Source organism: Eurypyga helias, unplaced genomic scaffold (assembly GCF_000690775.1).
Source record: "Eurypyga helias isolate BGI_N326 unplaced genomic scaffold, ASM69077v1 scaffold27952, whole genome shotgun sequence".
In the NCBI taxonomy this organism is placed as follows: Eukaryota; Metazoa; Chordata; class Aves; order Eurypygiformes; family Eurypygidae; genus Eurypyga; species Eurypyga helias.
The window spans coordinates 1-13,708 of record NW_010234507.1 but is presented as its reverse complement, the minus strand read 5'-3'; the positions used below and the strand labels follow the sequence as shown (position 1 = coordinate 13,708).

The 13,708-nt window shown below is 48.5% G+C and overlaps 1 protein-coding gene across 1 annotated transcript; it reads left to right on the top strand.

The window, feature by feature from the left end:
- The first annotated feature begins 1,167 nt into the window (after positions 1-1,167).
- Positions 1,168-8,928, top strand: FBXW2 (F-box and WD repeat domain containing 2). The gene is made up of 6 exons (XM_010146444.1): positions 1,168-1,673; positions 4,161-4,355; positions 5,109-5,242; positions 5,860-5,946; positions 6,522-6,691; positions 8,111-8,928. Exons 1-6 carry the CDS (start codon positions 1,184-1,186, stop codon positions 8,397-8,399), a joined length of 1,365 nt encoding a protein of 454 aa, XP_010144746.1. The 5' UTR covers positions 1,168-1,183; the 3' UTR covers positions 8,400-8,928.
- Positions 8,929-13,708: the final 4,780 nt, after the last annotated feature.

Below are 13,708 nucleotides of genomic sequence, written 5' to 3'. Positions count from 1 at the left end.
CTGGCCCGTTCCACGGGGAGCCCCTTGGAAACGGCGTGGTTTAAGGGCCTGTGGGAGCAGCGTGTTCTCGGCCGGGGGTGGGGGGGAAGCCGGGAAGTGCTGGCGGCAGTAAGTCCCCGCGTGAACGTGGGAGGGGAGAGCAGTGCAGCCGCTGGGCATTGCCACCCGGCCCCTCCGCACGCTGATGGGAGGCTTCGCCGAGAGCCTGCTCCCCGAACTCCGTCTGTAGAATGAAACATGTGCTTGACTCCCACTCAGATTCCTCAGTCCTTTGGGTTTGGGAGCTTCTGTGAATTAAATTCAGCCACTTGTCTAATGAATGGAATTAGATCTTCCAGAGAAAATGAGTAATTACGGCTTTTTAGCTGATTGCCCGATGTTTATCTTGTTAATCACTTGACCAAGTTTATTCTAGGAACTGGAGACGCTGCAGCATAGTGTAAATGCGTACACATCACGTAGCTCAGTGTTTCACTCCTTCAGTTTCACAGTTAATTCTTTTCATTGGAAGTAAACGGAGAGAATAGGAAAAAACCCAGCAGTTGAGGAAACCAGAACAGCCCCCCGGGTGGTTAGGTCAGGGCAGTCAAACCTGTCAGAGCTGGCGCTAGACCAGCACAGTCCAGTGTCTAAATAGAAAAGTAGCTAACATATCCTTCGGAGCGGTTTTTCAGACGTGGCTCTGTATCTTTGTTAACAAAACCACAGTTACCCGCTTGGTGTTTAAATAGTTCTGGACAAATCAGCTGTCGGCAGCTCGTTTGCCACGCTGCGTACGTGCTTCGCTTTCTTCCCTCTGTCGGTGTCGCCCACGCGTGAACTGTCAGACTGTGTTTAGCTGCTACAGTAGGTTTAAAGCTTTAACTCTTCCCATACTGGGTTTGGAATTTGAACGTGTTGGCCCAGAACAAGAGTGATGTCAACATTCCCAGCGAATGCTGATGTTCACTAGCTCCAGACAAGTCACTTCTGGTGTGGGACAGACGGTGGTTCAAAGCGCACGCGAACGCTTAGTCCTGTCCTAAGGAATATTCTGAAATGCACTTGATGGCTTCAGTCTGTGTGTTCACATGCCATTTGGAATACTGATGTACCAGTAGCAAAGATGTGATGCTTACCTCGTTTTCTGAACGGAACTAATACAGTATTTTGATGTATCACAGGTAAATTTTTCCATAACCTTATGGAGAAAAAGGACTTTGAAGCATGGCTTGATAACATTTCTATTACATTTCTTTCTCTGACGGACTTGCAGAAAAATGAAACTCTGGATCACCTGATTAGCTTGAGTGGAGCAGTCCAGCTCAGGCACCTCTCCAATAATCTAGAGATTCTCCTCAAGAGGGACTTCCTCAAACTTCTTCCATTGGAACTTAGTTTTTATCTGTTAAAATGGCTTGATCCTCAGACCTTACTCACATGTTGCCTCGTCTCTAAGCAGTGGAATAAAGTTATAAGTGCCTGCACAGAGGTGTGGCAGACTGCGTGTAAGAATTTGGGTTGGCAAATAGATGACTCTGTTCAGGATCCTCTGCATTGGAAGAAGGTTTACCTAAAGGCTATTTTAAGGATGAAGCAACTGAAGGACCATGAAGCCTTTGAGACATCCTCTTTAATTGGACACAGTGCCAGAGTATATGCACTTTACTATAAGGATGGACTTCTCTGTACAGGTAGGAAGGACGGAAAACTTAAAATTCTTTATTTTCTCCCCTCCCCCCATATGATTAATGACAACTTGCTTTTCCTTTACCAGACAGATTTTGTAGCACTAACGCAGTTTAAGATGATTCAGAGTTACTTCTTTTTCCAGTTTCTGAAGCACCTGACACACTAATAGACCCCTCAGTCACTTTAATAGGAAAACAAGGAGAGGAACTTGTTTGTTGGTGAAAAGAACAGTAACAGCAGGTATCGTGCTTCAGATTAGTGAACCCATTTGAGAAACAGAGATGTTCGTTATCCTCTCAGAGTTGTGTCCTGCAGTTAAAGGGACCTTGTTTGGGCTCTGATCACTGCAGTCTCCCAGGGTGTGGCAGGAAAAGTCCGTCTTCTTCCTTGGAAGAAGACCATGTCTCTGATACAGTCTGTAAGCACCTTCAGTTCTTGACAAGAGTGCTTGTATGAAGAACTGTAAACCAAATTGTGCACGTCAGACAAGTAGCCAGGTTCATTGTAATGATCGTTTCGGCCTCCGCCCTGGAGACTGCAGGCCTCAGGACTTCAGTTTGAACTTAAAACCATAGCCAGGACCAACATGAAACCTTAAGTGTGACAGAACGGTAACGATGAACTGCAGTCAGAGCACATTCCAAGCACTTCCCAGCCACTCGAGATGACGATGCTGTAGAATTAAGTTGCGAGTGCTGGTGCAGTCCCCCCACACTTGTTGGTAGTTAAGATGGTTACTAGAAACCAACTCCAGCCAGTCTTTCACTTCCCTGCTCAGCGAAGAATTTGGAAGCAGCATTGTCAAAGCTTGTGGAAAGTGACATGTTTTGTGCTGAAACCACCAGGAGGAAGAACAGGTGTAAGGCCCTGGGGTCTCACTCTGCGCTGCAGGGGCAGGGGTCTGGACTTACTGCTCGGCTTAACAAACAAACAAGAAGCTCTGGGGAGAGAAAGGGGACTGGGCGGTAACGGGGCCTGGTACTCACCTGCTGTCTTTTGGGATCCGGCGTGCTCCTTTCCTGCCCGCAGCGGGCTCAAGCTTGCAGCACAGTCAGTAGCTCTGCAAACCCGAGAGTGATGTGTCATGTAAAGCTTCCAGGCATCAGTCTCGGCAGCCAGCGTCGGTCAGACGCTGCGCTGGAGTCTGGGGAAAGTGCTAAAGGGTATGAGGAAACTGGAAGCCCAGACATCTAGTAGCTTAGTGAACATGGAAACAAGTGTGGTGCTGAGACTTAAAGCAAGGGCTTATTCCCCATTCCAGCAGCTTTAAAGTACTATTTAATGAGAAAAAGTTACCAAGGGGAAATGCAAAGCCCTGCACCCGGGGTGGAACAACTTCACAGCACCAGGACATGCTGGAGGCCACCCAGCTGGACAGCAGCTTGGCAGAAAGGGACCTGGGGGTCTTGGTGGGCACCAGGTGGAACGAGGCACCAACGTAGCCCTACTGCAAAGGCAGCGAATGGTTTCCTGGGCTGCCTGGAGAGCGTTGCCGTACGCTGAGGAAGGTGCTCCTTCCCTTCCGCTCAGCACTGGCGAGGTCACCGCTGGAGTGCTGTGTCCAGCTCTGGGCTCCTCAGTACAAGAGACACGGACATGCTGCGTCCAGCAAAGGGACCGGAGCATCTCTCGTATGAAGAAAGGCTGAGGGAGCTGGGACTTCTTGTCCTAAAGAAGAGAGGGTTCAGGGATGATCCTACCGATGTACGTAAACACCTGAGGTGAGGGTGCAAAGACAGCGGAGCCAGGCTCTTCCCAGTGGTGCCCAGTGATGGGACAAGGGAGTGACCACAAACTGGAACACAGGAGGTTCCCTCTAAACCGCTTTTTTACTTGACTGATTGAGCACAGGTTGCCCAGGGACACTGTGGAGCGTCCATCTGTGGACATGCTCAGAAGCCTGAGCAGCCAGCTCTAGGTGGCCCTGCTCGAGTAGGGGCGTTGGAAGAGCTGCACAGCTAGAGTGCTGTGTCCAGCTCTGGGCTCCTCAGTACAAGAGACACGGACATGCTGCGTCCAGCAAAGGGACCGGAGCATCTCTCGTATGAAGAAAGGCTGAGGGAGCTGGGACTTCTTGTCCTAAAGAAGAGAGGGTTCAGGGATGATCCTACCGATGTACGTAAACACCTGAGGTGAGGGTGCAAAGACAGCGGAGCCAGGCTCTTCCCAGTGGTGCCCAGTGATGGGACAAGGGAGTGACCACAAACTGGAACACAGGAGGTTCCCTCTAAACCGCTTTTTTACTTGACTGATTGAGCACAGGTTGCCCAGGGACACTGTGGAGCGTCCATCTGTGGACATGCTCAGAAGCCTGAGCAGCCAGCTCTAGGTGGCCCTGCTCGAGTAGGGGCGTTGGAAGAGCTGACCTCCAGAGGTTCCTTCCAACCACAACCATTCTGCGATTCCATGAAAATACTATAGACAAACATGGAAGTTGAACAGAAATATTGACTCTTTGCTTGCAATCACCCTGTTCTTTTACATTCCAGGATCAGATGACTTGTCTGCAAAACTGTGGGATGTAAGCACAGGTCAGTGCGTGTACGGGATCCAGACACACACTTGTGCTGCAGTGAAGTTTGATGAACAAAAGCTCGTAACAGGATCTTTTGATAACACAGTAGCCTGTTGGGAATGGAGCTCTGGGGCAAAGACACAGCATTTTAGAGGACATACTGGTGCAGGTATGTTGAACTTTTCAATGTGTAATTCCACCAGTCAAGTAACAGACATCATCACCAGACAAATTATTATTTAAGTAAGCTCTTTGCATGGTAGCTTTTTTTTTTAGTCTCTGTAAGCAGCCAGAACAGACCTAGATCTGTCTGCCCTTGAGTAACACCAAAGCTTAGGCATGTAGCGTTTCGCAGTTGCATGGGAATAATACGAAATGTCATGGTTATTCGGGAGTATCGAGAGCAGCAGGAAGATGCAAACCCTAGGCAGCAGGAGCTCATGGCAGCAGCAGTTCTTTATATCCCCAGACTGGAGATGCGTTTACAGCAAAGAGCACAGCAGGACCTGGGAATCTGTATTTGCATTTCCCTCACAATGAACTTCTGACCTCTGCTGCACAATATCCTCAGCTCAGCTGTAGGTCTGTTCCCCTCTGACTAATGAGATGTATCAAGTGTACTCATCCTGCTGGAACTGACTCACTAGAACTCTTAAAATAGGAACTAGCTTAAGTTATCTTTTGCCATAATCCAGCCATAAAGGAACCACTGATGTACATGCCCTTAATTTGGACAAAAAGCAGGAATTTTGCCATGTAAGCTTAGGAACGCAGAGCAACAGTTCATGTACGCGGTTCAAGAACTGCAGTTACAGCTGTAGGAGCATATGAATCTGGAGGCTATGTGACCTAGTTAGTGTCTCGTTGAAGAAGAGCACGTGCACAGACTGGGATTCCTCATTAGTGCCCTCTTTGCTTGTAGTTTTTAGTGTGGATTACAATGATGAACTTGATATTCTGGTCAGTGGCTCTGCAGACTTCACTGTGAAAGTATGGGCCTTATCCACAGGAACGTGCCTGAATACCCTTACTGGACACACAGAATGGGTCACTAAGGTGGGAACATTGATTTTTAATTAATCTTGCAAAGCACTTACTTGCACTAAGTTTGTAACGTGTTCTAAATTTCCATGTCCTCCCCCTAACCCTGCACCTAGTTGTAGAGTGAAGAAAGTCAGGAAAATAGCCTTTCAGTGGAAAAAATACTTCAAGAAGCTGTAATTAAACCTTTCTGACCACTGAAGATATTTCTGTTCCAAAGCAGCTGGAATAACATTAGGAATCAGTGTTTAATTCAAAGCCTGAATAAAAGCAATGGTTCTGAAAAACAAGCAATTTGAAAAGTTATCTAGAAAACCCCGTGATCTTGCTGACTGAACTCTGCCCAGGGAAAGCGTTCGGACGTCGAGAAACAGGATGTTTCTTCTGAGCGTTTCAGAGCTTGCAAGGTGCCGCGGGGTGTGATTCTAGAGGCCAAGCGCATACGTTCGCTTACGAACACCGTAAGTCGTTAAGGAGCAAGGAGGGTGTAAGCGGCAGTTCCCCGCCAGTCGCGACACGTGTCTGTGTTGCCTTTATACAGGAGTTGCGCACGGTCAGTGACGTGAAAAATGCCAGGGAAACTTGGGTTGTTGCACAGCACCAACATGAATCCTTGCATCCTTCCATTCCAGGTGGTTTTGCAGAAATGCAAAGTCAAATCTCTTATGCACAGTCCTGGGGATTATATTCTTCTAAGTGCAGATAAGTATGAAATCAAGGTACGTACCATGCACACAGAGCATCGTGGTACCCCGGGAAATAAAATGCTTGAGCACTTCGCCAGAGTTCCCACTCGGAAGGTCGAGCAGAAGATGTGCAGCTCTTTGGAAGCCGGTCTCCAAGGCTTACCCTCACGTTCCGATGTAAACGAGAGCTCTGCACGAGCGCTCAGGCAGGGAGCACGCGCGTTCGGTACGTGCCCAGCGTGCCGACCTGACAGCGAAGCACCAACCCGCAATCCTGGGGGCCTTTGGTTGGGAGTGCCGTAAGGGTTTGAGGCTGCGGAAGCCTTGAGCTCAAACATGTTACAATTCCCTCGGCTGGAGCGTTGATTTTTTTGCCGCTCTGTAAAGCGCCCTTTTTCACTGGGATTTTTTAGGCGAGAAACACCGCGTACAGCAGCGACACTGTTAAGACAGGTCACTCCCGGAAGCGCTGCTCCTGCCCGAGGGAGATCAGTAGCTGTGAACAAACACGCGCACGTTTACCCAGCGCCGAGACGGCGAGGCTGGCTCTGTTCCTGTAACGGTTTATGCTGTGAGTGCCTTACGGTCTTCAACTGTTTTCTTTGCAGATTTGGCCTATTGGAAGGGAAATAAACTGCAAGTGCTTAAAAACACTGTCGGTTTCTGAAGATCGCAGCATCTCCCTCCAGCCCAAACTGCACTTCGATGGGCAGTACATAGTGTGCAGCTCAGCACTAGGATTGTACCAGTGGGACTTTGCCAGCTATGATATTCTCAGGTAAGTCTTTCAGTTTAACACTTAGTCTTTTTCAAATAAACAAGAAGCAGAACGTACTGGTTTTAATAACTTTGGACGTAGGGCAAAAGCATATTAATCAAAATCCTTCAAACATCTTACTTCACACATATTGCCAGGTTTAACGCCAAGTTGTCGTCTGTTAGTAGGAACCGTTCGACGGCTGGTCTGGTTTCTGGGCACAGGCTAGTCCTCGTCCGTGTTTTCATCCAGTGAGCTGAAGTTTCGGAACAGGCATAAATCAGACTGCAGCGCTGTGGTTGAGAATGTGGGAGCATGGTGACTGGATGTCAGGGTTGCCGTGGAGACTGCTCTGCAGAGAGCCGGGCGGCTGTTTCTGGGGGTCCTTCGATGGGACAAGAAGCAAAAAAGACTTTTTCCTTGTAGCCCTGCTGAGCTGTGGCTCTCGCTAGCGCTGCGTGACGACAGTGAGATCTGTCGGACCGCGGTAGGGGATCAGCCAGGATGGGCTCCCTTTCCATAAACAGAATGAGGCTGTATCTGTTAGAAATGGTGGCATCAAAGATTGTAACTTATTAAGGAAACATTTGTGTGTAGAACTGTTAGCAGGCTCGTAACTGAAATGGCCCCAGTAATTCCATAGGGAGATTACTCCAAGGGAAGTACTCCAGGTACTCCTTACGGGTAAGCAAAACGGAGTGATCTCACCTCTTAGGTTACCCCTCCCCTCTCGAGAAGGGAGAGATGTTCTCTGACTGACACATTTTTGTGCCTCAGCTCTGTGCTTTGTGGGGTGCTGTGATCAGACGCTCGGGCAGTTGTGGGAAACTTCTGCTCCGAGTTCTCCTTGTTAAGACAAAATACCCTGGAGGTGATGGGGTACGAACAAGCGCTTCTGTTTGTCCCTGAGATGAAAACGTGTAACCCGTGCTGACGCCAGCAGCATTCTGTTAGGGACCACTCGTGAGTGATGTAGGTGTTTATCACAAGAAGGCATTTCTGTGTTTCATTTCCAGGTTTAAAAAGTGGTCAAAATAACAATAAGAGGGTTTACTTCTTAATTTAAAGATATTGAGGCACAAAACCCCTCAAATTCAAATTTGCTGTAAAACAGAAGTACATTTGCTCGTGTATGTGGAAACAAGACTGTTTTTTTCCCTTCCCCCTTGCACTGTGCAGAATCCCTTCCAAAGCCCAACCTCCCCGCGTGTTGGGAAGAGCCTGTCCTGTGCGCACAAGGCCAGAACCGAAACCACAGGCCTGACTCCAGCGGAGCATTCCATTGCTTAATTTGCAACATTTGCATCCAGTTCTTTCTAAATCCTTTGAGACCTGTGAGTGTAGACACACGTTTCCTACAGACACAGAAGGATTAGTTTCGGTGGTGCAGCTTCGTAACCACATTAGCACAGAGTTTAACAGCCTTCTCTTGTCTTCTAGGGTTATCAAACCTCCTGACTTCTCAAACGTGTCCTTGCTGGGCTTCGGTGAGATATTTGCTCTACTGTTTGACAGCAGATACCTGTATATAATGGACTTGAGGACAGAAAAACTGATAAGCCGCTGGCCTCTACCAGAGTACAGAAAGTCAAAGAGAGGTTCAAGCTTTTTGGCTGGTGAAATGTCTTGGTTAAACGGACTCAATGGCCAAAACGACATGGGCTTGGTTTTTGCCACCAGTATGCCAGACCATAGTATCCATTTGGTGTTATGGAAAGAACATGGCTGAAAAGCTGCCATCTGCAGAATCTTCAGGAATATATGGACTATCAGCAGCGTGTCTGTCAAATGGGACTTTGCATGAACCAAAGTTGCACACCTAATGGTATCATCATGCAATGCACAATCATTTACTTTTATTTGGGCATTTGGGAATGGGTTGGTTTGGACATAACGCAATACAGCATGCTGACAGTATTCACCACGCAGTTTTGTCTGTACTCACGTTTAAGCACACCGCTTTGGGCTCTGAAGCGCAGCTTGTCATGTTGAAACCATTCAAATCCACCATCAAGTCTGAAATGAAGTAGGGCCTGACCAGACTCCTGACCTGGCTTTTGTTGCCGAAACAGAAGGTGAAGCAGCTGCCCGAGAACCACGGGCTTTTGTACGTGGGCGGGGGAAACACCAGTTACGGTGCGTGGCTGCTTGATGAGATGGGAAGTCAGCAAACCCGTTCTCTGGTCGGTAGCATTCTCTTCCAAGTGTTTTCTCCCTAGGACAGCTTTAAAGCCTCAGCCTCTGAAGTAGAAGAATCAGTCGGCTCCTTTAACGAGGCTGAGATGATGATTTGCTGATGGTTACTCAGAATGGCCTGATGGGTATTTTATCATCCGTGTTTCTTACCGTTGAGAACGTCTCTTAGCTCACAGGCAGGCAGACGTAATGAATGGGAAGGTGACAGTCTCCACAGCGAGAGTCACTCTCCTACGTTAAATCATGTCTGTCAGCTGTTCGCTTTGGAAAAAAAGCTGCAGGAAATAGAGTCGTGCACTTAACGTAGTTGCTACATCCAGAACTGGAAAGCAGGGGCCAATAAGAGTGATAATGTCACGTCTCTGGGGAATAGAATTATCGAAAGGCTGAAGAAAGGCAAGGGAGTAGGAGAAGGTCTTTGCTTTGATCATCACAGGAGACCCGATGCACAGGAGGTAGCTGTTGAGTAGCCCATACTTTTGTGGTATTTGACATGTACTTAAAAGCTGTATCTATGACATCACATGCTGTAGAAATGCTTTAGGTTGGTTTTCCCTCTTCCCTTACAATAAAATCTCCCCTTAATGTCTTTTTTTCTTTATACAGTTTGAAAACACGAGTTTTCCTGGAGCTTGGCTTGTGTCCTTGGGCAGATAAAACTGCCTGCCACTGCTGCTGGTAGGAGGGGTTTTCCTTCCCACGGCCCAAGGAGACTCAGTTTCATACTCAGTACTCACCCGAGGCCAAGGTTCCCACGCGTGTGCAGTGGGAATTACAGCTGAGCCACAGGCACTCCACGCAAGGGGCAGGTTGGAGCCAGCTAGCTGGAAAGCAGCTGTACGGGAAAGGACCTGGGAATGCTGTGGGAGAGCAGATTAACGGGACCGCGCAGGACGTGCTTGTAATGAAGGCGGCCAACTGCACGCTGAGCTAAGGGGTACCGAGCTGGGGTGCAGGGGAAGGATCCTTCACCGTGCTCAGCCCTCAAGGCCACATCCAAGGCCAGTGCTGAGTTCTCCAGTACAAAACACGGACACACTGGAGCGAGTCCCATGAGAGGCCACCAAGAGGGACAGGGGGTAGAGCACTGAAACAGGGAGAGTCCGGTCAAGTTCAGCCTTCCAGAGGAAATGGGGGGGACGGGAAGGTGACAGTGGGCATCGGCGGCCACATGCTGCTACTGACTCCAGCTACCCGAGAACAGACCCATCTTGGCATCGCGCAGCGGGACACGGGCCAGTGGTGCCATTGCAACAAGGGATGTTCCAACTGGCCCTTCTCCGCTGCGCGGGTCGTGTCAGACTGGAACGGGTTACCCAGAGAGACTGCGTCCAGCTTACCTAGACCAAATCCTGAGCAATCCCTGCTACCTTCCCCTGCCTTGAGCAGGGAGTGGGACTTCCAGGGGCCCTTTCTCAGCTACACAAGTCTCAAATTTTAAGTGTATCCCCCACCAAGGAAGACGGCACCGCTGCAGCGGGCACCTCGGCTGTCAACACAGCTGGCAGAGTTGGTTGATGCAGACTCTGGAAGATGCTGCTGCCACTGTGAAGCAAATACTATGGCTGGTTAAAAGCTGTGAAGGGGTAGCTGGAAAGGGATTCTGCCACAGGTATTTCACAAGTTGCAGGAAATTTTCAATTAGGAGCTCCAAATTCTCCTCTGCATTGCCCCAGAGCATGCGAGCAGTGGAGCATGAGAAGCAGCCAACACACACTACCATGCCCTTCTACCCCTTTAGTTTAATAAATGAATTTTTAGCCTGTCGCATAGCAGCTGGTGGTTATGATGTACGCACTTAGCCAACAGGTATTTACAGGCTCTCTTGAAGACTCCGAGTAAGTTCCATGTGAACATGTGCTAGCTAACGATGCAAATCCATTAATGACAGAGCTCCTTAAGGGCATAGGTATGTGCCACCACAGAACAGGTGAAGGAACAAAAACAGGACACTGCTGTAGAGATTTAAAGAAGGATCCCTGCTCTCACCCCCAGACTTCTCTGCCACACACCAAAGTGTCAGAGTACTGCTGTCCTCACATCCCTCCACAGGAAGATGCTGATACACTGCTGTGCTGGGTTCAGCCAGGAAAGAGTTAACTCTCTTGACCGTGGCTGCTAGGAAGCTGTTCCTGGATGCAGAGAGCAGCATTGATGAGGTTGACTGCACCAGATTCGAGGTCTTTCTCCCCTTCTGACCCTGCAGCTGCGTTCCCAGCTCTCGCTGTCTGGCTACAGGCAGTGCAGGGACACAGAGCGCAGGCACCTGACCCAACTGACCAAGGGAGTGTTTCATCCCATAGTACGTCATGCTGGGGGCAGAGGTGAGGAGGGGGTCCAGGAGTCATTACTCTCTCTCGTTCACTCCCATACACTTGCTGACACTCTCCCCGACTCCTGCATCAGCTGCTTTGCTGACTCCTGTGCTGGCTGTGGGTGTGTTTGTTTAGCTTTCCCGCTCGTGCTATCGCTGACAGGGTTCGCTCAGAATCTGCTGCTGCAGCACTCAGGCTCTGGCCCTTGGGCTGTGCCTCTCGTCCTGCAATCACTCTCGGGCTCTCTGGGTCTGACTCCCACTACTCAACACCTGTTGTGCATTGGTCAGTGGGTGGGGAGGAATTGTATCATATTGTATCATATGTTTTATTTTATGTTGATTTAATTATTTATTATTAGTGGTACTTGTATATATTAATTTAGATTTAATTAGTAAATAGTTCTTATCTCACTTTTACAAGCTTCCTTATTTCTTTTTCCTCCAATTCATCCCCTCCACTGGAGGAGGGGAGGGGGATTTGCGAGAGCAGCTTCATGGTATTTTACTAGCCGGAGTTAAACCACGACAACTGCCATATCGACACAATACACAGAGCTGTGGAGGCTTATCAAACTAACAAAATGTGACTGGAATCATGACACTACAGTGAGCACATGGTTCCGTTTGCTTTGCTTTCCCTCCGGCTCTTCAGCAGCTGTTGATAACTACTTGGCACTGTCTTCAGAGGGAGATTAGAAAAGATGCAGATTCTGTACCCTTACACCTACATAAGGAAGCAACGTAATTCAACTTACCCATCCCATAAAGGACTAAAATCCAGGTGATGTCTGATCTTCAGAAGTGAAGAAACAGTTTGTTAGGAGACTTTATGGTCCCAGAAAAAGAAAAGTCTCTTACAGCTCACAAGTAGTTGCTCATCTGTCCAGACATAGCCTCCTTTTCCATCCATAACAGTCTCTTTGTCTTCACCATCAGTCTGTATCCCTTGCCTCTGCTTTAAAGCTTTCCAGCTCCACTTGGCCCTTACCCGCAGGTAACCCAGAACAGCTGTGGGTAACAGGAGGGATCAGCCCTCTTAAACCCTCCACCACGCAGCTGAGCAGCCAATTGGATCAGCACAACTCCAGCAGCTGCTTAGTGTTAACGTCGTCACTTCCACAAACACTATTGCCAAGAATATACCGGGCTCAGTTTTTTACAACTGAAACTGGTAGATTTTAATCGATTACTTTCACAATGCATTTGTTTATCTTTTATTCAACTTGGTACATACAATTTTTGTACCCAAACAGTGACATACAAACTGCAAGAATGAAGCCAAGTGCCCTATAATCCTAATGACGGTTTTATCTTATGTGCATGGGTTGAAAACTGCATATGGCCCTTTGTGTTACTTGAATCAGCTGAGAAATACTGGTTTCATTTTTTTCTTTTTTAATGGAGAACAAAGTCATCTTACAGTTTCCAGCAGAGGTAGCAGCATCTGCACTGATCCTTGGTATCAGTAAATGACTCACTTGCTGCCCTTGAAAAGAACTACTGCTAACAAGGACAGTGCCAGGGCTCCAGCCAGTGTGGTTTTTATCAGGCCTCTGTGAGGGTCCCGAGTTGCAATGTTAATGCCAACGCAGCTCTTCGTCTGGAGATGCTGTCCAAAGCCACCTCCTAACAGGCACCACTAAGCAAAGCTGGATTCTCTTTCCCCACCAAGTACTTCAGGGAGATAAATAACCAAAACACAATGAATTCCTTCTTCAGGTAGTTTACAGGTTCACAAAACATACAAAAAGAAGGGAAAAGAAAAAGAGAGAAAGCAGGAAATCGGTATGTTAACTTTCTAATTTCTGCATGGTTACGTCCTTGGCCGCGAGTAACACCCGTTTGCAGTTCCAGGCGTGTAGAAGAGCGGCTTCTCACTACGTCTCCACTCCCGCATCTTATAGAGCTGCATAGGGGCTTTACCAGGGGAACCCAATTCCTCCCCAGCACTTCCTCACTCCAGACTCTGACCAGGATACCACGTCTCCATTCCCAATCAAACGCATTTACCATAGTGCAGCACACGCCAGGGCCGTTCTCCAGCTCTGGAAGGTGTAAATTTGCCTGGAAGTGACTGGAATGTGACCTATAAATGACACCCCCGGACACTCCCCAGACACGGAGAGCTCTCTGCTTTCCCTCCTGGCAAGCGAGGTTTCCCTTTTGAGCTTACAGTACAGTCTGATAGAGCACCTTGTTAACATTCGTGATTAACGATGAGTTGTACCTCCACAGCGTGGTGTCCCTGATGAGGGACTCTCGGGGAAGGTTTCCCTGAAGGGGCACCCGACAATGATAGATGAGGGCGACGTCCATGGGAACGTTCACGCTGTTCCCATACGCACGTAGGACAGAGTGGACTGAGGTCTGAATCACCTTGCGCGGATCCAGTATCATTTTCCGGGTGTTGATTACATCTTCCCTGTCAGGCTCCCTGTCAACATGCTGCAGTATGTTCACACCTGGCACGGTATTCCAGGACGAAATGTTGAAGGCATCAGTAGACACGGTTTTGGGGAAGATAT